The 27,940-nt window shown below is 37.8% G+C and overlaps 1 protein-coding gene across 1 annotated transcript in view; it reads left to right on the forward strand.

Moving 5' to 3' along the window:
- Positions 1-246: 246 nt before the first annotated feature.
- Positions 247-27,940, forward strand: part of RASGRP1 (RAS guanyl releasing protein 1 (calcium and DAG-regulated)) — a gene marked incomplete at both ends in the record, with an annotated part of 37,833 nt that continues 10,139 nt past the window's right edge. The window contains 7 exons of the mRNA XM_010160225.1: positions 247-416; positions 16,180-16,285; positions 18,428-18,490; positions 20,390-20,521; positions 21,599-21,752; positions 24,926-25,099; positions 25,843-25,959. Coding sequence (XP_010158527.1) covers positions 247-416; positions 16,180-16,285; positions 18,428-18,490; positions 20,390-20,521; positions 21,599-21,752; positions 24,926-25,099; positions 25,843-25,959 — 916 coding nt within the window. The remainder of the gene's footprint in view (positions 417-16,179; positions 16,286-18,427; positions 18,491-20,389; positions 20,522-21,598; positions 21,753-24,925; positions 25,100-25,842; positions 25,960-27,940) is intronic.

Here is a 27,940-nt window from a genome sequence, read left to right on the forward strand (position 1 = left end):
GGTAGTCTGGACAGATTATTCAAGGAGCACTATAATGGTGTTCTCTGCAATCCACGTTTAGCAGAAAAAAAAAAAAGTCACTTACTGAGCAGTCTCTGGTGTACGTATTAAGTGGGAGGGTTATTTCTTTCATCGCCTTAGCTACAGGGAGTTAATTGTCCTTTAAATCTCTCCTCCTTTCCCGTGCAGTGTAAATTTTACCACTCGATCATCTTGTATTTACTTCACCCTTGTGCTTTCTTTTAGGCAACCTACCCAAGCATGCAGCACTGCCCCTGAGTCAGCACTTGAGCTGAAGCAGATCAGTCATTGTCCCAGCCTTTCAAATCTTACCCAGGTCACGATGGTGCCGTTGGGACACTTAGCCAAAGGGGCCACTCTGGAGGAACTTCTTGAAACCTGCATTCAGTCTTTTGGTGAGTGTCTGAAGGTTTTTAGAATAGTATTAATTTATTTCTGTCCTGGCTATGTTTATGGTTGCTTACGAGTGAATTACATTGATTTATTAGTGGAACAGAAAGACGTTAACTGAGAATTTCCTATATTGTAGGTGGCTGCATATTTTTATAGGTTTGTGGATCTGTTTATGGATATGTGTATAATAACATATGCTAAGAGATTAGTGTGACTACTGCTTTTTCTTGAGAGAATAAGACAAACATCTGTCACTTATACTTCTATGTGTGTGTTTTGTTGTTCCTTCAAGTACCAATTTGCTAAACTTTAGCAAATAATTATTTTATTTTGCATATTGCAGTAATATTCTCATAACGTGTGTAAATGATGTGTTTATATTAAATGTTTTGAAATGAGCAGGTGAAATAACACGGGATTACTTCTTGCATTATCAGTATAGATTTAAAGTTGCTCCTCTACAAAAGTGAAAGAAATCAAACAAAAATAATGACTGTATAACTTTTTGAGCCTATCAGTTATCCATTTGTGTTTACAATAAAATCTGTAATATATGGACAAGCATGACTGTTACCTGAACACTATATCTCTAGTTTCCTTTTCCAACCTTTCCATCAGTAAATTTGTTTGTGTTTTCATAGTATTCAAATGTGTTAGTACTGAAGGCACTCAAAATGATTCTGAAAAATTTGCTTGAAGTAGTGCATCTGTTTGTTAATGCTGTGTCTTTCAGTGCTATGAGCTGTTCCCAACGCGTATGTGGCAAAGTCTTAGTTGCAGAATAGTCCTTAGAAAATAAATGTACTTTAACACCCACTAAGCTCTAAAATAATTAATCTATATAGTTAAATAGTAACACATAGGGCTGATCTAGTGATACAGCACGTAAATACTGTATAAACAATGACTAATCTTTCACATCACTGGGAATGCCTTTTTTAAAAATTTTTTTAACTTTAAACATTTCTAATCAGCTTGTGCAGAGAAATGCACACCTGAGAAAAGTTCATGAAACATGTAATTGTCCATAACATTTTGTTTCTTTTTGACTTCTTTTCTCCTCCATTTAACTATTATAAAGAACATATCCACTGAACTGCTATAGAACCCTATTTCTTAAACAAATGTTGATTCATATTGTTATAAGTTTTGCTTCACTGGGAGTGAGATAAGACATGTAAAACATGAATAAGACCTTCATACAGTTTTAATATTGTGACTACTTGACCAATATTAGCATGCCCACATTTTAATGAAAAAATGTATTATAAATGTAACATTATAAAAATACAGTAAAATTATTACAGTCATAGATTTCAAGTAGTGTAGGTGAAGCCCTGAATGGGAGGTTATTGTTGCCTTAATTATTTTAATACTTTTTAATACTCTATCAGTATACACGTGACTGTGGGTTCTCAGATTCCTGGGCATCCATATATTATAAGGACTAAGATGACAAAGAAAAGCAAGTGTACCTCTCCAGTTCAGCTATATATGCATGTGAAACTTTCTGAAGGGTTTCATACTTACGTTAGAAAATTTACCATAATCCACTAAATAGGATTTTCCTGAACCTTCACAAGGGGCACTTAGGCCTAACAAAGTGAATTGTAGTGCATGTGCTAAGATAATCTTAAACTCAGTAAGGACTGCTAGAAGTATGGTGCGTGCTGCGGAAGCTTAGACTCTTCGTTGGGCAATTCATAGCGGTGTGTGTATTTGTACATCTTCTACGACATTATGCACGTTCTTAAGCAACGTTGGAATTTCCCAGTAGGGTATTTAAATTAATTGTAAAGTGCAACTTACAACTACAGATAACCTACATAATGAAGTTCCTCCGTTCCTTAAAGAAGGCTCCTGTAGCTACCAACAAGAACACTGTGCAAAATGCATTCAGATCATCATGTCAATAAAGGAAGAGATGGAAAAACCTTTAATTTGGGTGTTTGAGGAGGGATGAGGGTAGGGAGAAAAATAGTGGGGAAAAAAGCATAGTTGCTGAATGTTTACAAGTAAACTGAGTGAGCGAGCAAGTTTCTTCCCAGGAATAGTACTAAAGTAAAGCTATTACCCTGTACTCTAGTGTATCTGTTCAGACTGAGGTTATATCTTCAGTCTCAGATATGCTGACCTATAATAGCTTGTATATTATTCTAGAAATTCATTCTTGTGATCTGAGCAAGCTTTATTTGAATCTTAAAAATACAGAAACTCCCAAGACATAAGCAGAGATTTCCTTTGTGTATTTTAAGTTTACTTTCTGAAATAAGCCTTTGATTGATTTACAGTCTAGGGTTAAGAGAAACAATAGGCAGTAGCTAGAGATGCTGATGTGTCACGTTTCAGAATATATACTGCATCATGTTACTATTATACTGCACTGGCAAATATTACTTGGACAATTACGAATACAATTCCTACATGAAGTATGCAGCTGAATTTATGTTCCTGGACTCAATTATACAAGTTTGGAAAAAGAAAATAATGTGTAACAGAGGCTGCTGTCAACAGTGGTCTGTAAGGGGAAGTTGGCAGCTTTTTGCCATATATGCAGAGAATATTACTAGAAGGTCTAACCAAGAAGGTATTAAGAATAAATGCACACATAAAACTGTGAAGAACAGAAGTATAAGTTATTTATCTTACAGTATGAATAAGGGGAAAAAATGAGAAAGGGGGATGTGCTAAGTTGAAGTTAAGAGTGAGAAGGCTAATCTTTGCCACAGTGTTGTAAATGGATCCTGGGATGTTTTGTAGAAAGAGAAGTTTTATCCAGAGAGCCAAGTTAGTCCAAAACTTAAGCTGAGGAGGAGAGGAACAAAGATTGGATCTTGGAGTTAGTGATATTGTCTGTGGGTCTACAACAGCACTGGGTAGAAGATCATGCTAGAATGTGGACAGAATAGTGTGAATTACAGCGGTGGTGTTGTACCTGGTAATTCTAAAAGCAGAGTTAGGAGTCTTTTTTTTTTTTTTTCCTTCTTAGAAAACACCAGAAGCTTATTGAGTGTAATTAACTTAAACATATACTTTGGAATGATTACTGTGTGCTCTTTCACCTCTCAAATTTGGTCTTCTTTAGCTTGAACTGATGAATGATAAGCATGTGCCTTAGGGACAGAAACAATGAGGATCATATGAGGTAGTGTGAAGTCATGTAGATGATCACTGCATGTGAGAGATAGCATTACACCAGTGTTTACTGAATAGCATGATGAGAAGGAGATGCTGAAAATAGAGGTTTCTTCAAATCCCGTGAAAGGTTGCATCAAGATGAGTAAGATGAATCATCCTGCAATTGAATTGCCAAAAGTAAAGGCAACAGAAAAGCCAGAATGTAAACTAGAGCAAGAGTTCAGGATAAATAGCATGATGGAGAGTGAAGGCGGGAAGTGTCTTAAAAAGGAATATTGATCCTGAGATAAGGAGGAGATTTGTAGAGACTTGATACTGCTCTCATGAGTTTAAAAAAGAAGAGTTATACAGGACAGGTTATCTAGGACAGTGATTCAAAACATATCCTACATGACTTGGAAGATCTCTCAACATTCTAAGTAGCTACAGGATACTGTTACTGCTATGAGACAAAAAAGGCTCTAGAGCGCAAGCAAATGCATCGCATGTGATTGCCTTAGAAAAGAAAGGGAAGTGCAGCAGATAGGTGGAGCTGACAATAACTTTTAAAGATGAAAAAGTGGTCGTGTGGAAAGAGAAGTCACAATAGGGAAGTGGAGGAAAAGAAAAATCAAAGGCGGGAGGAGAGTGCATAGAGAGGAAGAGCAGGAGTAAGGTAAAATGGTTGAAAAGTCTAGAAAATACAGAGGCTGTAGGAAGGTTAGATTCAGTGAAAGCTCTCCTTCAGAGAGGTTAATTCTGAACAGAAAGGTCATGAAGAGAAAATTAAAGGTAAATGTTTAATTGGCAATAAGATGGCTGAAATTCTGAGTTTAGGGAAGCAAAGAAGTAATTAATAGATCTTGTCTTGGAATACGACAGCTTCGGGAGAGATGTAATTTATTCTTGAGCATTAGTGACTGTGATTCTGGAGTGGAATTGTAAGTAGAACAGTGGCTTTAACCCCCTGCATCCATGCTTTTCCATTATGTAGTATATAAAAAGCCTGGAAAAGAATGTACTTTTGACTGGCAGACAGTTCTCTGAAAGTCAGTATGGCTTTTGTCTCCTACTTTGTTGCCAGTTGTAAAGACTATCAGCTTTGTTGTTGAAATCAACAGAGTAGGTTCTAGTTGACTATATTGACTCCTTAACGCTGACAGTTCAGTAGAAGACAGGAAGCATATGCTTAGTAGCACAGCCCTACTTTTGCTAGTTCTTACAGTAATCTTTGTGAGGCGTGCATAAATGCATGTTAACATGTATTTAGTTCAGAAAGTGTTACAGATCAGCGAAAAAAATATATCAGCAGCGTTCACTTCACTGGATATCTTAATTTGTTAACTGTATGTCTGCTAACTATAGAAATGAAATAATAATTGTTCATAACACTTTTCACCCTAGGCTATCCTCATACTACTGTGAGCTTGATGTTCTGACATCATGTTAGCAAGTCAGTTTCTATTCCAGATTTTTTTTTCTGTTTGTATCTCTAGTATATGTTTGTGCATGGTAAGAGGTCCCTGTTTCTTTCTTTTGACTGTGAGCGTCTATATCTTATAAATGTACTTTTTTTTCAAATTTTAAGTAAGGTTTAAGTGTGTTTATTTTTTTAAACAAATACACCTTTCAAAGATTCAATGAACTGTTGTAACATGCATTCAAGCTTATAGACCATGTATGGTCACAGGACCTTTTCCTTGCCCACCAAAAAAAAAAAAAATTGTTTAAATTGTTTTTACAAGTGTTTAAAAACTCTGTTGCAATTGGGGCAAAATTGTCTTCAGTATAGTGTCAATATGCTATCTCCCTGCTTTGTAGTAAAGTCCTGAATCGTTGTTTAGAACAACTTAACAAACAGTTCCAAGAGTGCACTTGAAAGTCATTACTTATACAAACACTTGTGTCTTCCTAAAAACATCTGAGGGTCATTTAGGAGCTGAGAAATCCCTAAGATCTCACAATTTTAATATTATGAAGGTATTTCTGTCCTTAACCTTTGAGAGCGAAATCTTACTCATTTGCCTCTTACATTTGAGTACCGGAAGCTTGTTTACTGTAGCACACAGAAGACCTGTACGTCTCCTACAACTGAGGCACTTCAGTTACTGCTAGACAAGGTGAGTGTGCTCAATGGAAAAAAGAAATCATGAAACATCATCTTTAAATGCATGTTACAATGCGGTGTCCCTGTGTCTGGCTTCTTGAGAGATGCAAGAAAAGTGCTTTAGGAAAGCAACCAAAGTGTTTCCCAGAGCATGTAACATAATTCTATGTGTAAGCTCAGCTACGATAAACTGTTTGCAATGGAGTTAGTTGTTCATACTATTATGTTAATCCTCAATATTAAAAAAAAAGAAAAAAAGAAAAAACCCACTTTTAAACCCTGGGCTACTACTTTTCAGAGAAGTAAAAAATCTTAACTTCAAAGATTAGCAATGCTCTTAATAGAATTTGTGAAGCTATTGCAGTTGGCAGCGTCTAATGGTCATAATGCTCTTGGACAGCTAGGTTGTGATGTAAATTGTTCTGCAGTGTCTGATCAGTGCTAAACTAGCTTGTTGCTCAATGTGTGATAAAGTGAGGTGTTTGTAAACAAACCTTAGACATTTTGGGAACAGCTTCAAGACTGATCTTGATGAAAAAATGACATGGAATTGTTTTGGTAGAAATCAAAAATCTAGCAAAGATGCTGGTACTGATTGCCTCTTAAGAGCAAGCTGCCTAAAATTTTACATGATGATCATAGTTAAAATTTTCTAGAATAAAATATAGCTACATTAGCAGAGCTGTCTATTTCTGAGACCTGGTAATATTTTATAGCTCACCTTTGTATCAATGTCATGCAAAAAATACACTGAGTCTTAGGAATTCTGTGAGAGACAGATAAGTAATGGATGCATTTTACAAACAATGAAACAGGCAAGTTAGAATTCACTCATTAGGAGAACTGTAGCCACCATGTCCTCTAAAATACAGAAAACTTGAATGTTTTATCCAGTTTTCCCCCTTTCAGTTATGTAGAAAAACCCTTTCTGCTCTTAACGTAAGTTTATCCTTTTACCAAATTTACCATATACCAAATTTTAACAGAATTTGGACTCAAAAGCTGTTACGTCTTTCTAGGCATATGCAAATGCGCAGAAGGCAACTTGCACCCACAAACTTGCAGGGTTCCACCCCTCACCCCTGGAGCCTAGGATGAATGTTGAGGTCTCCAGTCTCCCCAAAAGTAGTGAAAGTTTGTTCACAGTATTGTTCTGTATGAAAATGTTGTTGATCATTCGGTGTTAAGTAATCTGGGTATGATTTGGTCAAATACAGTGCAGAAACTTTAGTATTGCTTGGCAACAGAAACTATGTTAATTATCAATTAATGACATTGTGGGAACAGAAGAGTCATTACTGCTCTGGAGAATGCATGACATTGTGGGAACAGAAGAGTAGTTACTGCTCTGGAGAATACTAAGTGCTGTTTAGCTAACTATTAAAGTTAATTGTGATTGTACTAAAACGAAAATAGATTTCTTTTTTAACCTGATGTCTGTGGAAAAAAATTTCCCAAAGAAAAACTTTAGATATGTACCTAGAGGTCATGTTAAGAAAAGTTCAGTGCCTCGTGCCACTTATATTGTGATGAAGGATCGTATGCCGTAGTATCTTTCTTTTGAAATATGGAATTCCTCTGGCAGAGAACAATAGTGTGAGTTGTCAAGAGCTTCCTTTCTATTGTAACCTTTACTTTTTTTTTTGGAAAAAGATTCATCTTCAAAATATTCACTTCGGGTGTGGATGAGACAGTGGTCTCCTTTCCTCCAGGAGAACCGCTTATGTTTAATGTTGATCTCTGGTATGTAGTGTTACTCTTTTTTTTTTTTTTTTAATGTATACTTTTAAAAGTATTTGTTTAGGTTGAATAACATAGAAAATTATCAGATACCTTTATTAGTAATATTTAGAAATGCCCTGCAACAGTACTTAGGGGGCATAAGACACTTGCTCTGTGCAAGGCCAGGTGAGACAATGTGGGCAATAAAGCTCACACTTGAACACTTGAATCAGCAGTTGGGGAGCTTCTTCTGTATGAAAGTATTTGATAGTGCAGCCTGGTATGTTTTAAGTTTGGAATGAAGCTGTGGGTTGTGGTGGGGTTTGTTTGTTTGTTAGTTTTTTTTTTTTTTTTTTTTTTTTTTTTTTTTTTTTTTTTTTTTTTTTTTTTAACTGGTTCTTTTGGTTGGTGGTGAACAAGAGATGTTTAAGTCTAAGGATGAACTGTTGTGGTTTAACCCCGGCCATCAGTCAAGCACCACACAGCTCGCTTAACCCCAACCTTTAGTGGGATGGGGGAGAAAATTGTAAGTGTAAAAGTGAGAAAATATGTGGGTTTACATAAAGACAGTTTAATAAGTTAAAAAAAAACCCAAAACCACCCAAACCTAACAACCCAAAAACCCAAACAAAACCAAGACAAACATGTGATGTGAAAAACCCTAACTGTTTTAGGGTTTTAGGGTCACCAGCCAACTGATGCCCAGACAGTCTCTGAGTAACAGCAGCCCTGTCAAACTTCCACCCAGTTTTGATTGCTGAGCAGGACATGACATGATATGATATGATACGATATGATGTGATGATATGATATGGGATATCCCTTTGGTCAGTTACGCTCAGCTGTTCTGGCTGTGTCCCCTCCCAGCTTCTTGCCCACCCACAGCCTAGTCACTGGTGGGGTGGTGTGAGAAGTCATGCCCCAACTGCTGAGTTGGAAGCTGGTTTGCCAGTGAGTCTGTAAACACTAATTCCAGAAATATATCTAGAAGTTAGAGCAAAGACTAGTAAACTGAGGTAGATAAAGGAGGGAAGCCTGAAACACTAAGTTGGAAATTTTAGAGCAGCAGTAGAGTTGGAGCATGCATCAGCAGAGAAAATCAAGTCCAGGAACTGGGTCCTAAGCAATCTGCCACCTCTTCAAATCCCCGAGAAGAAAGCAGCTTGGTGTCTGCTAGTCTGTTATAGTATGAACCTTTGGACGGAGCTGACTTCGTGCTTCCTTGGATCTGATGGCTGGCTGCCCCAGGTTCAATCTTGCAGTTGGAGACAAGCTGATTATAAAACACTGCAGTTGTGGGATGAGGAAGCGCTAAGCGTGCAGTTGGGTTCTGTGGTCACATAGTGATACTGGCCTCTGACGTTTCTGATTCTGTTCTGGGAGCCTCACGTGTCTTACCCATCAGTGCTTATGCCAGCATAGCCGTGTTGCCAGGCAGTCCACTTGAATTATTTAAGAGTTGCCTACGTGTGGCTCCAGTATCAGGATTTAAGCTTTAAAAAAAAAAAATCTTGAATACTCACATCATGTTTTGTACGCTTTGGAGAAAAAGACTATTTGATTAAAAAGTTCTCATCTAAATTAGCTGAAATCAGTATTTTGAACATGCTGTACAACAATATAGGGGGGGTGTTAACTTTTTATCTTGTTCTGTGTACTTAATCTGAATTTCCAAGGCTAATGGAATGCTTTCCACCCACATTTCATTTGATTTCTCTCGAAGTACATTTTAATTTCTCAAAATAATCCCATTTTCCCTTGACAAGAGCTTTTATCTTCTTGTTTTCATTTCAAAGAATTACCCACCCAGAGCTCTTTCTGCAAGGTGTAGCTTTCCAAAAGCTGTTTCTGAGACAGGGTAATGGCTTTCCCTTGAGGTTTTTCTCCCCCGTTCCCTACCCTCACAGAACAACCATCTTAGCTTTTTGGATGCATATTAGACTCACTCATGTTTTGGATATATCTGCATTGTTAAAGAGTATTTGGAGGAACATCAGTGGGTTTTGAGCTCCCCACTGGCCTCATTCTGTAGAGAGTTTGAAGGGGCAAGTAGACTTGGAGAGGTGTCAAGTTACAGGGTTTCTTCTGACATCGGTGTTTATTTGGCATGTTTAGGGTTCTTCGATGCAGGATTGATCACAAAGTAGTATGATTCTTTCCTCTCTGGAAAATACAGATTTGTCTTAATTTTAATTTTGGAGTTTTTCCTCCTAAGACCAATTGTTTGTGTAAATGAATTTATGTATGACTCACTCTATTGTTACAAGCATGTATGGACAACAAGCCAATTAAAAAAAAAAAAAAGCCTTAGTGCAGTTCCCTGAGTATTTTGGGTCTGCCTGCTAAACATTATAGCATTCTTATTGCATCAGGGGGAGCACCACTGTCCTGTATAGAATTAAATGTAAGCTGAAGAGCTCAAGACTCCACCTGATTTCTGCTGCAGCTGAAATTAAAACAACCATTCTTTTACCTAATTAGTGCGTCATCTTTGTAAGGTCATTGTAATTAAGTTATGTTATTTCTGAAAGATATTAAGCACTTAAAATAATGATCTGAAATAAAGAAAAAGTCACTAAGGACAAGTACAAAGTTCTACACTTAGGGTAATAGGTTGTAAAAACAGTACGGTCAAGTCCTTGCTATAGACATAGGACTTCATAGATATAGTCCATTTCTGCAGAAAAGAATCTCAGTGTGAAGATGGATTTTAAAACTGAAAATGGTTTAATGATATTGTACCACTGCAGAAACTCTAAGGAGATAAGTGCATGCACTGGGGGATTGCATGTGCTTGGTTTAATTTAAAAAAAAAAAAATATATATATATAGTATGTACTTATATTTACATACATTAACATGTATAGGTATAGAAAGGTATTATGTACAGGATATTAAAAATAATATTCTAACTCTGATGCCAACACCTCCTCTGAAGCAGTGTATTCAGGTTTGCTTCATAAAGGTGCAAGCTGCAAAGGGTTCAGAAAAGGATGTAAAAGTTGACTAGAGATTTAGATCTTCCAAGCAAAAAAAACCCCATAAACTTGGTGTTTCCTCACACAGGAAAAAAAAAAAAAAAGGAGGAAATCCCTGAATAGCGAAAATATATTGATAAGAGAAAGAGAATGTTATTTCTGTTTGCTGGGAGTCAGGCATAATGGGCTTAAACTCCCAAAGTTGCATAAAGTCTTTGATTAGACAGTAAGAACTCTCTAATGGCAGAGATACTCAGGTGCTGGAAGGAATCTACAAGGCTGTGAAATCTTCGTCACTGTAGAGTTTTAACAACAGATTAAACTGGTTCTGAAGCGTACTGGCTTCAAGAAAGCTGATTCTGCACTGGAGCAGGGGGCAGAGTACATTAGCCCCTAGCTGTGATTTCTGCCATCAACTGAGCTTTCAGCTGTCACTAAAAAAATAAAGACTATTTCCAACTCAAAAAGTAAACACCCTCGTTTAAGCAGAATCTGCTTGCTGACGCTCATTGATGGTATTGCAACTGATGAGCTAGACGGTGGTTTCTTATGAATCTGATTCTGACCATATCTGATCAATTTAATGAGGAGAGTTAAAGGACTACCTCTGTTACAGGTACCAAAGTTCCAACACAGCCTTTAGTAAGAAGACTACTTACTATATGTCGCATCAGTTTTAAGCTGAAGGAGAACAGAGTGTGTCCTGTTTGTGAAAGTTCCAGGAAGTATCCATAAAATACTCATGAAGTATTTAATTCCATTTTGGTTGGTTCTAGCCATTCTGAGGTTATCTTGTACTCTGAGGTGCATGTGGGGCAGAGACATTGACTTACGGCTGTTTCAGCTCAGTCATTAAACCCCAGCATGTACTTCCACGTGTACCTCCACATGTCTGTGTGTTTTGTCAAGGTCTTGGAGACCTTAAGAACATCAGTTCCCTCTGTTTTCAAATCACATGCTGCTTTAATAATCTTTGCAGGCATTTATAACACCATCCCCACACCTTCTATAAGCCACCAGAAAAAACACACTTTGCAGAAATCTTGAAGAATTCGATGCAGCACATCAGTGTAGCAACCCACTACTTTCAGCTTTGCACTTAGGAGGCCTCCTGGCAATTGCTTGATGCTTTCTTGCATTGCATTGTTTTTGGTGTCACTTTTTGATAACCACTGGAAGACTTAAGGGAGTTTACAAGAAGTTGTTCATGTTCTTAGTAACTTAGTCACTGGTCATGTGATGTCAGTGCTGCGTGATTCACTTCTGATTCATTTCAAATTGTATACTAGCTGATAGAGTTGGAACCTGCTTATGAAATCAGGATAATGCTTATGAAATAAAGGTCTCTCAGACCTAGAAAAGCTAACTTTTCTTTCTTGCAAAATCTAGTTCACTTAAGACACCCTTGGCATTCTTCCTCTTGCCTTATTATTGCACTCAAGACTGGGACGGTCTCAGTACAACAATCTTGTCTATTGAACATACTCTTTCTGTTAAGAATATTTACCACAGGCTTGGTGGCCATCAGGACCTGGTGAAAAGCAGGCAGTTTGCTCTCAAAGCCTTGCTTTTTGGCTTTTGGGTACTTTAATTCTTTCAATTATTCTAGGAACAAGAGGTACTTCAATTATTTCTAAATCACAGGTTACAGGGTGCCTCATGCAATAGGGTGGCTGATGGGCCTAGATGAGGATGTTCTTACCCTTGTGTGTTCCGAGCCTCATATGCAGCAGAACTTTTGTAATTGTAGGTTTTAGTGGCTTTGTGTTACTACATAGATAAATATTTAGACCTAAACGTTACTGTGCTTTCACTTAGGCAGTTAAATACTGAAAAAGTATATTCAACTCCTGCTACCTTGTTTGTTTCATAGAATATTTATGAAAACATCTTGAAAATAAGGTAGTTTTCAGGAAAGAAAGCATGTAACCAGTGGGTTATTTGTATTCTGCTGCAGTGAAGCAAAGCTAATGTTTGTGCAGTATTTTGCAGCTTTCTTTAAGGTAAATTGACTAACTGAAACACACCCATTCTACTTTATTTAGTATTCACTTAGTGGTTTTTGCTCAGCAGGGTGTGTGGTTAGAAACAGGTATACAAACGGAAATGAAAATGAGTCTCAAAGTTTTAAAACAAACTGCTGGAGGTGCACAAGAGTGCTGCAGAGGCATCAGAGACACTTGCAACACAGTCAGGAAAGCCCTCTTACTGGCTCCACCATTTGCACAAAGACAGCTTACTGTAACTTTTGTTACTTCCTTACACACAGCTATGTTTAGCAGGTTAGCTCTGATAAGAAGTGACTTAGCGGTCAGAGATGCGAAAGACCCAATGACAGTTCTGAAACCAAAACTGACCTGGAGTCTCTTCTCCCCTGAGGTCCATTTTTTTTCCACTTTCATTCCATGGAATTTTTTTGAATTACGAATTTTTGAAATATAAATGCAAGAGGAATCAGACCCAATATTTTTCTTTTTAGTAACATTTGCTGTATCATAATGTATGCACTTGAAAAGTGCTTCCTTTAAAAACTGGGCAGGAAGATGACATTAAATATTTGATACTGCATGTGTTTGTGAAATTGTGTGCTGCTACGGTTCCGTGCAGGCTTGCTGTTCCATGCTGAGCTGTTCTGGGAACCTTAGGATTTTTTTCCTTCAGTGCGTTTAATTTGTGTTTTAAACCATCACTAACACTAATTCATCACTAATTCTTTGTGGAGATGAGCCTTTTAGTTGGGCAAGAGAATGGATAGAAAAAAACTTAGTACTGCATTAATGTGTGCAAAATAATTGTGTGCCATAGTAATAAAGTCTATCTCTGTTGTGAGATAATTAGGTCTGGATGTTATGAAGCATAAATGCACTTTTATTATGCAAGAAAATACAATGAAAGTGTTGACCTAATCACTGAGAGTAGGCAGAACATACTGGTTTCCTCTGCATCTTTGTAAAATGGAAAAGAGACTATCTAGAGGACAGAAATTCAATCTGGATCCCGGTGCTAAGTGGTACCTGTGTTATGTCATGGCAGATGATTTTGGAATACGCACAGGGGACTGAGTGCTAGGAGGGAGAGTTATTTTCCTTGTCAGCTGGAGATGATCTATATCGAGTACTTCTGAAAAGCTGGTGATTTAATTACAGCTGTGTATACTTAATAGTATGTGTGCACATAACCATTTGGCTTCCAAGTTAAGCATATATTCAACTGCTCTTCTGATTAAAAGAGCTGTCGGATGGAGGCTCTGGCAGAACACCAAGTTTTGTAAAATGGATGAAAATCAATGCAGGCCTCTGTGCAAGGCCTAAAATAATTTCACTTTTCCTGAAGACACTGGAAGTGTATAAAATGCCAAATACTTAAGGCCTGAATAAGTATTGATTCCTGTTGTCCCAATCTTCCTCCTCAGATGTCCCATTTTTCTGGTTTATTTTACTAAGATATTTTAATAAATATTCCCCAAAACAAACAAGGAAGCATGAGTTGAATATGCATTTGCAGTATTTAACTACATGAGTGAAAGCACAAAGACATACAGGGCTTTTGCCCTCAGTGCACCTGCAGTAGTAATACCCACACAGTTTATACGCCAGCAAGATTCTTTAGGTAATGAATGAAATTATGTGAGAATGTGAACAAGGAATGCATAAACTTTGGTTCATGCTATAAAGCTGAGAACTTGTAGTTTAAGTAAAAAGGCAGCTCAAGAAATTTAGTTACTTGGGATCTATACTGCTCTCATTTATGGGGCTGTAAGGCCAGGCAGACTTTCACCTCTCCTGAATCTCTGTAGGTGGAATTGCTCCTTACTATGTGTATACACTTTACTAAGTGTAAATACAGGAGGTGGACTCAGAAAATGTTTTTCATGTTGAGTGTTGAAGATCATCTGATGCTTAAAGTTCTCATTCTGGGCTTGACAGTGCTGAGTGGGTTGCTGCATATCTACATAGGCTCTGCCAGAATTTACCAAGCAGGTTTTTTCTGCTTGCCATGCCTGAGAGGCTGGCTGTAGTAAGATACTTCAGGACTGTTTATTGTATTGAGTTTCCTCCAAACTGACTACGCTTTTGCTAGAAGAATGAAGTTACTCACAGTAGGTATATGATACCCAGCATGTCCTCTGCTTTCAGAGCTTCAAGCAGTCAGCTAAAACAATAACTTCACTTGTAAACTACAAATCTAGGCCATTCTGAGTCACCTTCCTACTGAAGCAGATGTACTCTGCCTGAAACAGAGTCAGCCTGTCTGCCAGCTTAAACTGAATTTGATAGAAAGATAGGAATCTTAAAAGAAGATTTTGTAGAAGAGAGACATCCAGATTGGTGTCCAGATTAATGCAGGAGCAGCTGTGTGAGTCCAGCAATGGTTTGATTTGATCTGCTGTCTGGCCAGTCAGCCTGGATTCAGCCAGAGCATGTGGTGCTTTGGTGTAGCTGATAGCTTTAAGCAGCAGTGTGGAGTTGGAGCGTTGTTGTGGGGAAGAGAACGAAATTATATTCAGGGGAGAATATGGGGATAAAGGGCATGAATAGGACTGTTCTGGAGTGAAGAACAGAGGAGGCAGATCTGCAGGAAATCAGGCTTTATTAGTTCTGCCCTAGATCCAATGTGTTGTTCAAACGGAAAGGCTTGGGCTCTGGGGTTCTCTCTTTGCACGTGGTACCTTTCGGTAGAAGGGCGTGGAAACTCTTGCTCAATGACTAACATGCATTATATTGTTTTGCAAGTGGGCTAAGTTTAATGTTCCTTTTTGGGGTTGTGCAATTAAATTTTTTTTTTCCCCTCTAGTAATAGGTGCCATTACATATGTACAAATTTGCTGTTTTGCCTACCTCTTCCATTTTGCCTTATTGTGCATTCCTACTGTATATTGTCCCTGTTATTGCTGTTTTAAGTGATAACTACATTTATTCTCATAGAGGGTGATGTATTTAGAATGGCTCAAAACAAATTTTCTTTTGTGTTTGAAAGCGTTTCTAATTCCAATGCAAACTACTTAGTTTCTGTCATGGCAGGCTCTAGAAAAACATTATCTGTTAATATTTACAAACACTTTCACTACTCTGATTTGTTACAGAAATAGAAACTTTTTAAAATGTTCTGCTACATTTGATGTCCTTAATCATTTCTGATTATGGGAAAAATCCTCACAAGACCCAGAAGATAGACATAGCCTAAAAACCTTCTTCAAGTGAAGTCCTTGTAACGCATAGTTCAAGGAAACGGGGTAGGACTTCTCAGGTCCACCACTGGGAGTATGCACAGCTTAACCTCTGGGCTTCTGCACATGTTATAGCTCATTGTATGCGCATCAAGGTGTAGATCCTAACCTGTGCATGTACTTCAGTGTTATGTATGTCAGCTGTACAAAAATACCTCACAAACAATTAAGAATATCACCATTTTGTTGGATCAGTCATGCCACAGACTGACTGGTATGGATCAGTAACTGAATTCTTTTGCTCTGCATGTCATTAATTTCTTTCAAAGGTTATACTCATCTGCCTAAAGTTAAGTGCGTTGCTGGGCTGAGATCATTGTGTATAATTATCTGGATATTTTGAGTGCTTTTGAGACAAGCTGGTTTTTTGCTTGCCCTTTTTTTGGGTGGGGGAGGGAGGGGAAAAGGTCTTCCAAATTCAGGTAGTGGAATATAATAATTGTTATATAGCTCTCAACAGAAAAATGATGCACTTCCTAAGTTAGTAAGTTTCTGCTATCTTAGAAATAGCATAAGTGAACAGGCCTGATTGGAATTTGTGTTCTGAAAAAGCCTCTTGCAAGTTGTTTACTAAGGTACACCAAGATTTCAATATGAATACTTCTTTTTTTCAGATTCAGAAGGAAATGCATGTCAAAACAACCAGCTGCTAAAGATAATTCTGGCCATGCATCAGTTTATCATCTCCTCTGCAGACATGCTCCAGAAAGTCATTGATCTATATCCTTTCTCATATTCGCCTGCTGTTAAGGTAATATTAGATAACTTGAAAACCTTGCAATGGGTAAGTAGAGCATATTTAATCTATGGGCATATTACTGTTCCAGTAATTAAACAATATACTTGTGTTTTACAGTTTTTGGTTGTATAGCGTGGTTTTGTTTGGTTTAGGGTTGGGTTTTTTTGCTTGCATGTTTGGGTAGGTTGTCATCCACAGAGAAAAAGATGAAACTACAATTCAGATTTTAAGTAGGATAAATCATCCCCTATTGGCCATGGGGGGAATATCTAGCAGGTGTTAAATTAGTGTAGGCACCTCAGTTAGGTACTGTGAACCTAGGCCCAAGTTTCAGATCTCTTGCTCTTTCTGTCCTCCATACAAGTAGAATAGCAAAGAACGAAAGTGTAATTTTTGAAAATATTCTGATTGAATCATCTGGAGATAAATATTTTCAGCAAATATTATTTCTCACTTGTCCACTCAAAATTACAGTGCACTGAAATAAATCATAAGCTTTTCTTTCCTATTTCTTCCCATTTTGAGGAGACTGCCTGGACTTACACATCTATGTTTCTGGCTCATTAGATTTTTCACAATGAAGCTACTAGATCATATTGGCAATACAAGCCTTTCTTAGGGATTTTAAATTGTGGAATATAATATCTGACATTCTTAGCTTTACAGAATAGAATGTTTACTCCTAATTAGGTGTGCACAGTACAGGAAGCAAACTTGACATGCTAGAATTTCCAGCCGATTTTGGTACAATTTAATTTAGATAATCCTTTCTTGCCCCAAACTCTGTGTCTTACTGGCTTTTAAAAGCAGTATCATTTACAACAGAGCTTTACTGTAGTGTTGGATTCTGACTGTCCTGCTGCTTTCCTAACCGTAAGTGTTACACCAAGTTTGCTGAGCTACAGCTGTTCATGCACTCTATGAAAATGTAAGAAAGTAATTGCTTGCAATGTTTCTGAGAAGTAACATTTTCTGCAGCCAGAGAACTAATTCAAACTTTTCTCAGACTTGCCTATTTTGCAAGTTTGGGGTTTTTTGGCTCTGTGCATAGCTCCCTGTAAAGATATTGAAGGGTAAAGACAGTTTTGAATGGATCAGATAGTCAGGGCTCTTGTATTTTGAAAAACCTTGCAAATGCCCCGGTTTCACCATTTTCCATCCCCTAAATTACCTGAGTGATTTTTAGATGGTTGCAGATGATTTGTAAGCCATCTGACTTCAGACATTCAGTTTGGGGCCCTTCAAAATATTTGGGAACTTATTCAGACCTCAGTAGTTCAGTAATCAGCCTAATTTAAGCACTTAATATGGGTGCTTAAATTGTGGATGGTATGTCCCCTCAGTTACAATAGATTTAGGTTACAGTTGATTTCAATCAGATTGTGACAGGATCCACAAGGTATTTTCATTAAATGATGTTTTTTAATACTGAAAACGTGTGCAATCTGCCGCAGAAGAATCAAGATATGCATCATACTTTTTCCAAATGGATTTTCCATGTCTTCAAAAGACATTGGCTGCAATATCAAAACATGTTTTATAATGCTAATTGACTACAAACACGTGTGTTTTTTTCCAGTCATCACAGCAAGTCAAATGTAAACTGTTTCGTAGTTAGAAAGGTGAGGTTAGCAAGCAGAGGCATTTGTCACTTTTCTATACCATTGTATACAGCTGGTTATGTTTAAAAGAAAGCAGCATCTTTGTTTTGAAAAAGCTCCAGTGAATCATAATTAACTGGAAAAAATTTCTTCATAAAAACAACAATTGATAAATTTGGTATTACTGTTTCAAATTTTAATGAGATGTACAAGTGCGTGAGTTTCATTTGAAATTGTGAGGCCTGTTGCAAAGAAACTCATGTAGAAAGCAGAATTATTTCACTACTTAACATTACTCAGTACTAGGGTGGCGACTTCAGTATTACTCATAGGAGTCCTTTTTACAGCCAACTTTTGCTAACGATTTTGGGATATACTTAGAATACACTTGGGTAAAACCCTAATCTAATATTATATGCCAACAGTAGAATGATTCCTATTGCTTACAGGTAGGGAAGTGTCAAGCATGTTACATTTCATATCATATGTGAATGGAGGTGGTTTTCCTTAACTGTTTTCTACCTATCTTAATGCTTTAGAAGATAAATCTTCCATGCTCTGTGTAAAGATATGCTATTTTGTGAGGTAAGAATGTTCTTGCTTGGTAGCTATTAGTCTGCAGCTATCGTGTGCCATACATAAGAATGCTTTTGCATATCTTAAGATGACAATAAAAAGGCAAACAGCTGTACTGCTTCATCTTTTCAAGGTCCACTTCAGCAGCTTTGCACAAAAAGGCCCAACCAGCTTTGTCCAGATCCACTGACGTCAGTGAATGAATTTCTGGGTCACAGTTTTGAACTGAGTCTGGATGAATCCGTATCTTAAAGATCAGTGAAAATTGACAGTGCTCAGGAATTGGTAGCATTGTGTCTAATATTATTATATAGGTTTATAAAAATAGATGCAATATTCCACTTCATTTTTTTAATATTAAGCAAAACTATTGTATTTGGTGGGTAATTCTCCTTGGTATTTCTACTGTAGTCACTTGCAATGATCCTGGATCATGGTTTGTGTTTTTTTTTTTAATTAGTAAAGAGTAAATTTGAATAGTAAAGCTTGATATCTTAGTTTAGAGAAAACAGAAGAGAGGAAGAAAAGATGCAACTCTGATAGTAGATTAGCATATGATATCCCTCTTTTACACAGAATGGGAAATAAGCAGTAACAGTTAGGAAAGTAAAATTTATTTTAAATGGTGATGATTTCATTAAATCAAACCAGGTTATTTGTTAGGTCAGAATGCTTTGGTATTGTATGTGATCTGGGAACATTTTTGCTTCTAGGCAAATTCATACATGCATGCATCCGTAAGACTGTGCATTTAGTTTTTTCCAACAAGCACAGATTTTTACATGCATGGGTGTACTGGGTCTGGCAGGGATGGAGTTCACTTTCTTATAGCAATCCCTATCATGCTGTACTTCGCATTTGTCAGTAAAACACAAACCTTTTAGCTGTTGCTGAACAGGGATTGCATAATGTCAAGACTTCGTGTGTCTCACTCTGCCTCCCTCCCAGCTCCTCCAGAGTGTGGGCTGGGCTTGAAGGAAGGGACACATCTGGGACAGCTGACCAGAACTGACCAAAGGGGTGTTCCATGCCATACAGCATCATGGTCAGCAATAAAATTTGGAGGGGGGGAGTCCTTTCAAAGTAGCTGTTGCTCAGATACTGGCTGGGCATCTTGTGGGAGATGGCGAGTGACTGCCTTTGCATCACTTGGTTGGTTGGTTGGCTTTTTTCTTTCATTCGCTTATTAAACTGTCCTTATCTTGACTCACATGTTTTTCACACTTCTGCCCTTCCTATTCTCTCCCCCATTCTGCTGCAGGGGGGAGGAATGAGTGAGCATCTGGGTGGGTACTTAGTTGCTGGCCAGGGTCAACACACCACAGTGGGTGACAAGTCACATACAGGAATTGAAATATAAAATATATAACTGAAACAATTCGAATGCCCAACATAGGAAAGTGTAGTTCTTTGAAATTATTTTGTGTGTGTGAGACTAAATCACCTGTAAACTATTAAATATATTTAATTAGTATATTTTTCTTCAGTTATTGGATAAAATTATGGCTAGCATATTGCATTTTTTCTCATGTCCATACAAAGTAATTTCAATTTTTAGAGGAATATATTAAATTATTTAGAAGTTCAAGAAAAAAACCCAGCATGCATATTATATAGATTTAATGCGAAACTAGATATTTTAATAATTAATTTATTGCAAACATATATTCAGTATAGTTCTCTACAGCATTAAGCCAGGTAGTTTCTAATTCATTTTTAATCTCGAAATTTTGATTTTTGATAATATCACGGTAGCCTAGCAAAAGCATCTAAAAGCAAGATTTATCCCCTGAAGTTGATCAAGAAGAAATACAACTTATAAATAGGAGCAACTGTCTAAATTTCAGCCTTACTGACATTAGAGCAAAACCTTTGTTTTTGTGTGTCTGTATTTTCGATGTGCCATAGGTATTGGATAACAGAGTTCTGGGTTATGTTCAAAATGGACTCTAAGCTATCCACAACTATGGAGGAATTTCAAGAACTGGTTAAAGCTAATGGTGAGGAGTTACACTGTCGTCTAATTGACACAACTCAAATGTGAGTGCCAAAGTCTCAGTATGCTCAGAAAACAAACTTTTGCTCTGAATTTTCTTTATTCAGATACAATGTTTCTACAATACAGCAGGGTAATGGTCCTATAGTGGGTTAATTTTGATAAGTCATTTGTTATTTATCCATTAGAAGAGTTTATACATCATTAAAAAAGGAATATATATTACATATAGGAACAGAATGCCTTTCAAGAATGGCTTAGGCTAAATTTAACTGCTGTGTAGACTTTGTGCTGATTCTTTATGCTGGACAAATTTTACTCTTTCCAGGGAACTTAGAAAATTTGTAGAGGCCTAATGATTTTGAAAGGTCACTTGAAGTCAATACAAAGATGAATACATTTTGATTGGGTAACATATGAGATAAAAGAAGTGTGTTTATATTTTTAACACCAAAGCTAAGTGAGAAAATATAGTTTATTACATTGTCAAACTCTTTAGAATGTTTTATGCTATTTTAGATATAAAATTACTTGTCCTGTGAAGAATAAATCCTAATTGTTTCCTGGGAAGAGAACCTTCCTTGTTATAGGAGAGTAAGATTGTGGAATTGTGTAACAGTGTCAGTTCGTACTTTGGTTGGAAATGCACCGGCAAAAGCTGAGCAGAATTTGGCATACATTCTATATCAGGATATGGAAGAGGATATTTAGTTTTTCAAATTACATTTTATTATTCCGTGGGAGAATAGCATAGGGAATCTGTTCATACTCAGAGGCTGGTCAAGGAAATCTGTAAGAATTATTAAATGAAGGAGCACTGGATGTGTTCAATGAAGGCAAAGTTATGGACAGAAATTTTGGAAGTGCAATATGTAATCTCAAGCTATTTAGTAATATAGTTTTGTTGTACTTATGTGCTGCCTCAATACAATAATGACTGACAATGTTTTCTCATATAACCTCTAATGCATGAAAGGAGCTTGCTGTTTAGAAATTCAAATAGTTCACTTTTTATTGCAGTAAGGCATGAAAACAATGTTAATTTTGTATGAGAAAGAGAGGAAAAGTTTGCTCTTCAGAAAATAACTCAGGGTAATTCTGTTTCAAAATTTGTCCAAAAGAAATTCTAGGGATTGGTCTAGAAAGCTGACACAGCGTGTAAAAGCCAACACCAGTAAGAAACGGAAAGTCTCGCTTCTTTTTGATCACCTTGAGCCAGAGGAGCTGTCAGACCACCTTACCTATCTTGAATTTAAGTCTTTCAGAAGAATATCAGTAAGTGATTTTTAAAAATTTATTTCTTTCTTTATTTTCAGTGATGGGAAAGGTATAGAAAAGATGGAAGAGAGGGAGTGTTCCAAGATTAACCCTGAAGTACAGGGTGTTGAAGAAGCTGAGTCTGTGTCCAGATTCCTTTTGTTTTACATAGTGTTGAAGGTGGCCAGTGGTATTTATTCTGAGTACATACCTTTTTGCTGCAGTCATTTGAGAAAGGGAGAGTGAACCTTTTAAGCAACTGTGGAACAGAGTCGGGGCAAGGTCAGCTGGAAGGAAGGAGAGTAAACCATTTGATCTTCTTCCAAAATCTCTTTTTGTTAGAACAAGTGGTGTCACTGGGCACAGGAACAAGCAGGCTCCTTTGACTCAAATCAGTAATCAGGCTGAAATGGATGAAGGAAACTTGGAATATTCTCCTAGAATGCTAACCTCCTGTGGCTGCATTCTTGTGCAGTGACTAATGGACTGCCTGAATAGATGATGTCCACTGGACTCCGCTTGCCATTTTTGATCATGTATAATAAAATAAAGACTAGGAATGAGAAAGCACTTGAGAAAATACCATTTTTTAATGTAAAGGGAGTTTAAAATATTTTTTTAGACAAGCTTTCAATTACACTAACAGTTCTTAAGGATTTATCTCATTTATGTTTTCTTTCATTTGATTTGTTTTCTCAGTTATGTTGGCGGCTGATAAGATGCTAACTCCCCTATGCACCTTGGCTTCACTTGCATCCTTGTATGCTATTGCATTACTTCTATTCAAACCTGATGCAGCTCGCACATAGAAAAGTGAACATCAGAGACCAAAACCCAAGATGGTTGTACAGTCAGTGTGATAAGAGTGAAAACAAAGTGGGGTTTAGGGGTTTTAGGGGTTTTTGTTTGTTTTGGTTATTTAGTGGGGTTTTTCTGAAACACTACAATTTAAAGATGAAGTCTTGCAAGGAAAGGGGCTCTCAATAGATTGTAGAAAATTTCACAGTTGTGTATTAGTGTACTTTATTTTGAGCTGACACCACATGTGTCTTCAAGTTTTGTGTTAACTTCAAAAAGCCATCGAACCAGTGTCATGCACAGATTACTGCCTGTAGGCAGTAATAATATGCAAAGCTTATATAACTCTTAAGATTTTCAAGCTCTGTGCAGACATAAAATAATTAATGTTTAATGAGCCTAACAGGTATGATTGCAGTCGAGTGTCAGATGTGTCACAGAGTTATATACTTGTGTACATTTTATATGCAGGAGCCCTGCATATGTTTTGGTATAAATTGGGTTTACAGAGACTTTGGATCAGAAAATAATGTGTAATTAATATATGGCTGTATTCACTGACTCTTTGCAGAATGTGTTCATGATATGCTAAGCCACAGAATCCTTTTGTTATCCTAACATGGTAGTGTATACTAGGAGAAAGGCTGCAAATGACCATCTCCGTTATCAGTCACTGGAATAACTATGCGTAGGTTTGGTCATTTGAAAGTCAGACAGGAATACTTGATCCCTGAGCATATACAGCACACATAAAATCTTCCACAAGACACCATGTAGCAGTAAAGAAAAATGCAGGGAATGGTGTTCACAGAGTAATGACTGCAGTTGTGCTGGTGTTTGAAAACCATTTTAATTTATAGTTACAAAATCAGGGAGGCTACACTGTTTTGTAAAAATCTGGATTCTGCTTTCCTGTTGAGGCTCTTTAATTAGTCATTGCAATACCAGACTCTTGCATTATTTAGGTACATGGACTTCTTTACTGTATCTGCCACTAACAGTCTTGTTACAGCTGAATAAATTCTTGCACCAAAATGATTTTGAAACTGTAAGTCTTATGTTAGCTATAGATTGGTTCAGCATTTAAAAAAAATATTTTCTGAAGGAGAGAGCTGCTGAGAACAAAATATAAACTAATCAAACTGATTCGTAATTGTACTGACACGGCTATGAACTCCATAATTATGTAGTCAGCTACTGAAAAATTACCTATCTGTATAGAGTTGCTTAAATTTCAAGATCCAGCCAAACCCATCTGGGGTTCAAAATTCAAACAATAGTTGTACGTAAGTACTATGTAATCTCAGAGACAGCTCTACTTATCACTATTAATGTTTCTTCCATTTTTAATTTAATAAGAGGACAAATCCGGAGATGTCTGCTGTCATATCTGCTTTTTAAAGTGTTCATAGTTCTTATTAAATGGATGGGAAAAAGTTAAAAGTGGAGAGAAAGTGAGGGAGGGACAGCAAGAAACAAACAGCAGCCTGACAATTCATGACCTTTACTTAAAGATCAATGCCATTCAGCATACTTCCACGGCCTTACGAAAGGAGTATGTGTCCATTACCGGTATGAACGGTTTTGGTAAAATGTTAGTATGTGTGGTCATAGTAAAGAACGGATGTATAAATCCTGTGTCACATTTTCTAATGATTCAAATACTTGTGTATTCTTGTTAATGAATAAATCAAGAGAATAGATAAACATTGCATCAACAAGATCAAATGATCGCTTCTCTTTGATCTTAATGGGAATAATGGCTTAAAAAAATCTATTTGTCACATACAGGTGTCTACTGAACAATTTTAGATTGCTTTGGTTAAGGAAGAGAATGTCACAAGCTGTATTAAAATACTAAGGAATCTGAGGCCCTCATTCTTAATGGTCTTATCTCAGTTTTATATTAATCTCATTGGACTTACTATTTTTATTAGTGTAGTTTAATTCAGAAGTGTGCCCTAGCTACATAAACTGAAGACTTAACTTCCTTAAACTAACACTGAGTTTCTAGATTACACTTTAAATTCAGTTTAACCTTCCCTGTAGAAGCCCAGACTCAATGGATCTATGGAGCCACTGAGGCTGTGAGGAAAGCCCCAATTCTACTCATCCTACGGTTTATAAGAGCCAAGGCTCCTGAGATCCACATTATGCAAATGATGTGTTTCAATTATGGCAAAAGGATGCTTTCAGTTAATTCAATTAGTTGAAGCCTTCTGCTTTGAACTGAACAAAGCTTTGACAAAGGAGAGGTTTCAGTCTTACGGATATTTAACATGTAAAGTATATATTGTTTATTTAAGTTGAAAAGCAGACCTGCATCAGCACACAGATCATGAGGTATGTGAAACTGTAGATGAGTTTTCATTTACACTTTCTTTTTTTTGAAGTTCTCAGATTATCAGAACTACATTGTGAATAGTTGTGTGAAGGAGAATCCAACAATGGAAAGATCGATTGCTCTTTGCAATGGTATCTCTCAGTGGGTGCAGCTAATGGTTCTCAGCAGACCAACACCACAGCTTCGGGCTGAAGTGTTCATCAAGTTCATTCATGTTGCACAGGTCAGTTACGTTTTGACACATGTGGTGTTTATTTTGTCTTTCTCTGATAACAGCCTTTTAGTTGCTCTTCCCATGCTATTGCTGTAGGGTCAGCTGGGAGTGTTGGCAGTGGTCATCTGGTTCATACATACAGCATGTGTATTTGTGTATGCTGAGATTTCATGCCAAGTATTCAGATAGTACCATGTCATGGCACCGTGACTTTCTCATATTCATTCTGAAGAAATCATTTTCACTAAAAACTAGGCTTGCTTTTGAGTCAACTGGTGAGATTCAAAGCTGTGACTGCATGCCTTTCCAAAGCATGAACCACTATCACACCTTTGGACGTAATTAGAAGCATCTCTACCAGATATGTCTTACTGGGTAGAAGCAGAGCTATGGTCCTGTTGGTATTCTTTGCGTGCTAATTCAACTGCAGTCATAACCACAATGATAGGCAGTGTTTCCTAGTTGTGGTAGACTGTGGGGAGAGGGAGAAGTACTGAGGAAGTACTTTGAAGACTTGCTGTATCTGCAGAATTAATAGTGATTTAATAACAGTAGAATAAATACATGTTACAACTAGTAAAATCGCAACTCATTATCAAAATGAATGAAGACAAATGGATCGTGGCAGAAAAAATTTAAGACTTTAGAGAAAGACAGTAAAGGAAATGTAGAATTTGGATGTGCATATTGAACAACTTGAACCCTTAAATAATAAATACTGATTTTTTTTTTCTTTTTCTATGTCAACACAGAAGCTCCACCAGCTGCAGAATTTCAATACATTAATGGCCGTGATAGGAGGTCTCTGTCACAGTTCCATTTCCAGACTTAAGGAAACAAGCTCATGTGTTCCTCATGATGTAATTAAGGTTGGTATTGCTCTTCTAAGTTTTACAAATAAGAAAGCCTTTAACTTTTTTGTAATTGCACACAAAAAAACAACCTTACTTCATTGGATAACATTGAGAGAAAGACAGAAAAAAAGAAAAAGGAAGACTTCCTTTGGTTTTGGAGGGGTTTTCCTTGTCATTTCATGTTTACAACACCAGTTACTCCTATAGTCCCAACCCTACCTTTCTTCAAGATTTGTATAGCTTCTCTAAAGTTTGTTTTTTAATACTCAGGTGTGACCAGCTGCATTTTCATTTACATGCATGGTTGTGGTTTAGGCCCAGCTGGCAAGTAAGCACCACGTGGCCACTTGCACACCCCTCCCCCGGGTGGGATGGGAAGGAGAAAATACAAGGAAAGGCGTGTGGGTTGAGACAAGGACAGGGAAGGATCACTCACCAGTTATGGTCATGGGCAAACAGACACAACTTGGGGAAGAAAAATCCATCGAAGTAGTTACCAATCAAATCAGAGTAGGACAATGAAAGATAAAACCAAATCTTAAAAACCTTCCCCTTACTCTTCCTGTCACCCCTCATCTTTGCTCTCAATTTCTCTACCTCCTTCCCACCAGTGGCACAGAGGAACAGGGAATGGGGGTCATGGTCAGTTCATCACACATTTCTCTGCTGCTTTTTCCTCCTCAAGGGGAGGACTCCTCACACTCTGCCCCTGCTCCAGCGTGGGGTCCTTCCCACAGGAGACAGTCCTCCATGAACTTCTCCACTGTGGGTCCTTCCCATGGGCTGTAGTTTTCTTCACAAACTGCACCAGCGTGGGTCTCTCCCATGGCATGCAGTCCTTCAGGAGCAGGCTTCAGGAGCATGGAGTCACAGACTCCTTTGGGTGCAGCTGTCTGTTCCAGTGTGGGGTCCTCCCTGGGCTGCAGGTGAGTCTGTGCCCCACCATGACCCTCCATGGTTGCAGGGGCACAGCCTGCCCTCTTACCACGGGCTGCAGGAGGAAACTCTGCACCAGCCCACCTGCTTGCCATCTTTTCTGCACTGACCTCAGTGTCTGCCTTGTCTCTTACATCCCACTACTCTCTCCGCTGCAGGTTTTCTTTGTTTTCCCTCTTAAACAAGTTAGTCGGCCATGGCCAGAAGCAGGTCTGACTTGGAGCTAGGGTAGGGAAGCTTCTAGCAGCTTCTCACAGGAGTCACCCCTTTGGCCCCTCCCCTACTACCAAACCCCACCTTCCTCCCCCAAGCCCAACACATGCATATTGTAGTTTAACCTGTCAGGCAGCTAAACACCACACAGCCGTTAGCTCACTTCCCCCAGTGGGATGGGGAGAGAATCGTAAAAAAGGTGTAATTTGTGTGTTGAGATGAAGACAGTTTAGTAGGACAGAAGAGGAAGGGAAAATAGTAGTAGTATTAATAACAATAGTCGTAATAGAATATACAAAACAAGTGGTGCACAACACAATTGCTCACCACCCGCTAACCGATGCCCAGCAAGTCCCCAAGCAGTGACCCTCGCCTCCCCCCAGTTTATATGTTGAAGATGACATCATATGGTACGGAACAGCCCTTTGGACAGTTGAGGTCAGCTGTCCCAGCTGTGTCCCCTCCCAGCTTCTTGTGCACCCCAGCCTCCTCACTGATCGAGTAGTATGAGAAGCTGAAAAGTTCTTGACTTAGTGTAAATATTGCTCAGCAATAACCAAGCCATCAATGTGTTACCAACATTATTCTCACCCCAAATCCAAAAAGTGGCACTACAGCAGCTACTAGGAAGAAAATAACTTCTGTCCCATCTGAAACCAGGACAGTGCAACAGTACAGAATGGCACTGAAACACGAAAGAGGAGAATTGAACCATAGAACATTTGTGCACACACCTATTCTCATCCATAGCAACACTGACCATCCTGAGTCTATGAAATGCTAGCACAGAGCTCTGCACTTGTAGTTTAAAACTGAAAGGACTGGTTTTGTTAATTTGATCTTTCCC

The sequence above is a fragment of the Eurypyga helias genome, unplaced genomic scaffold (assembly GCF_000690775.1).
Source record: "Eurypyga helias isolate BGI_N326 unplaced genomic scaffold, ASM69077v1 scaffold12871, whole genome shotgun sequence".
NCBI lineage: Eukaryota > Metazoa > Chordata > Aves > Eurypygiformes > Eurypygidae > Eurypyga > Eurypyga helias.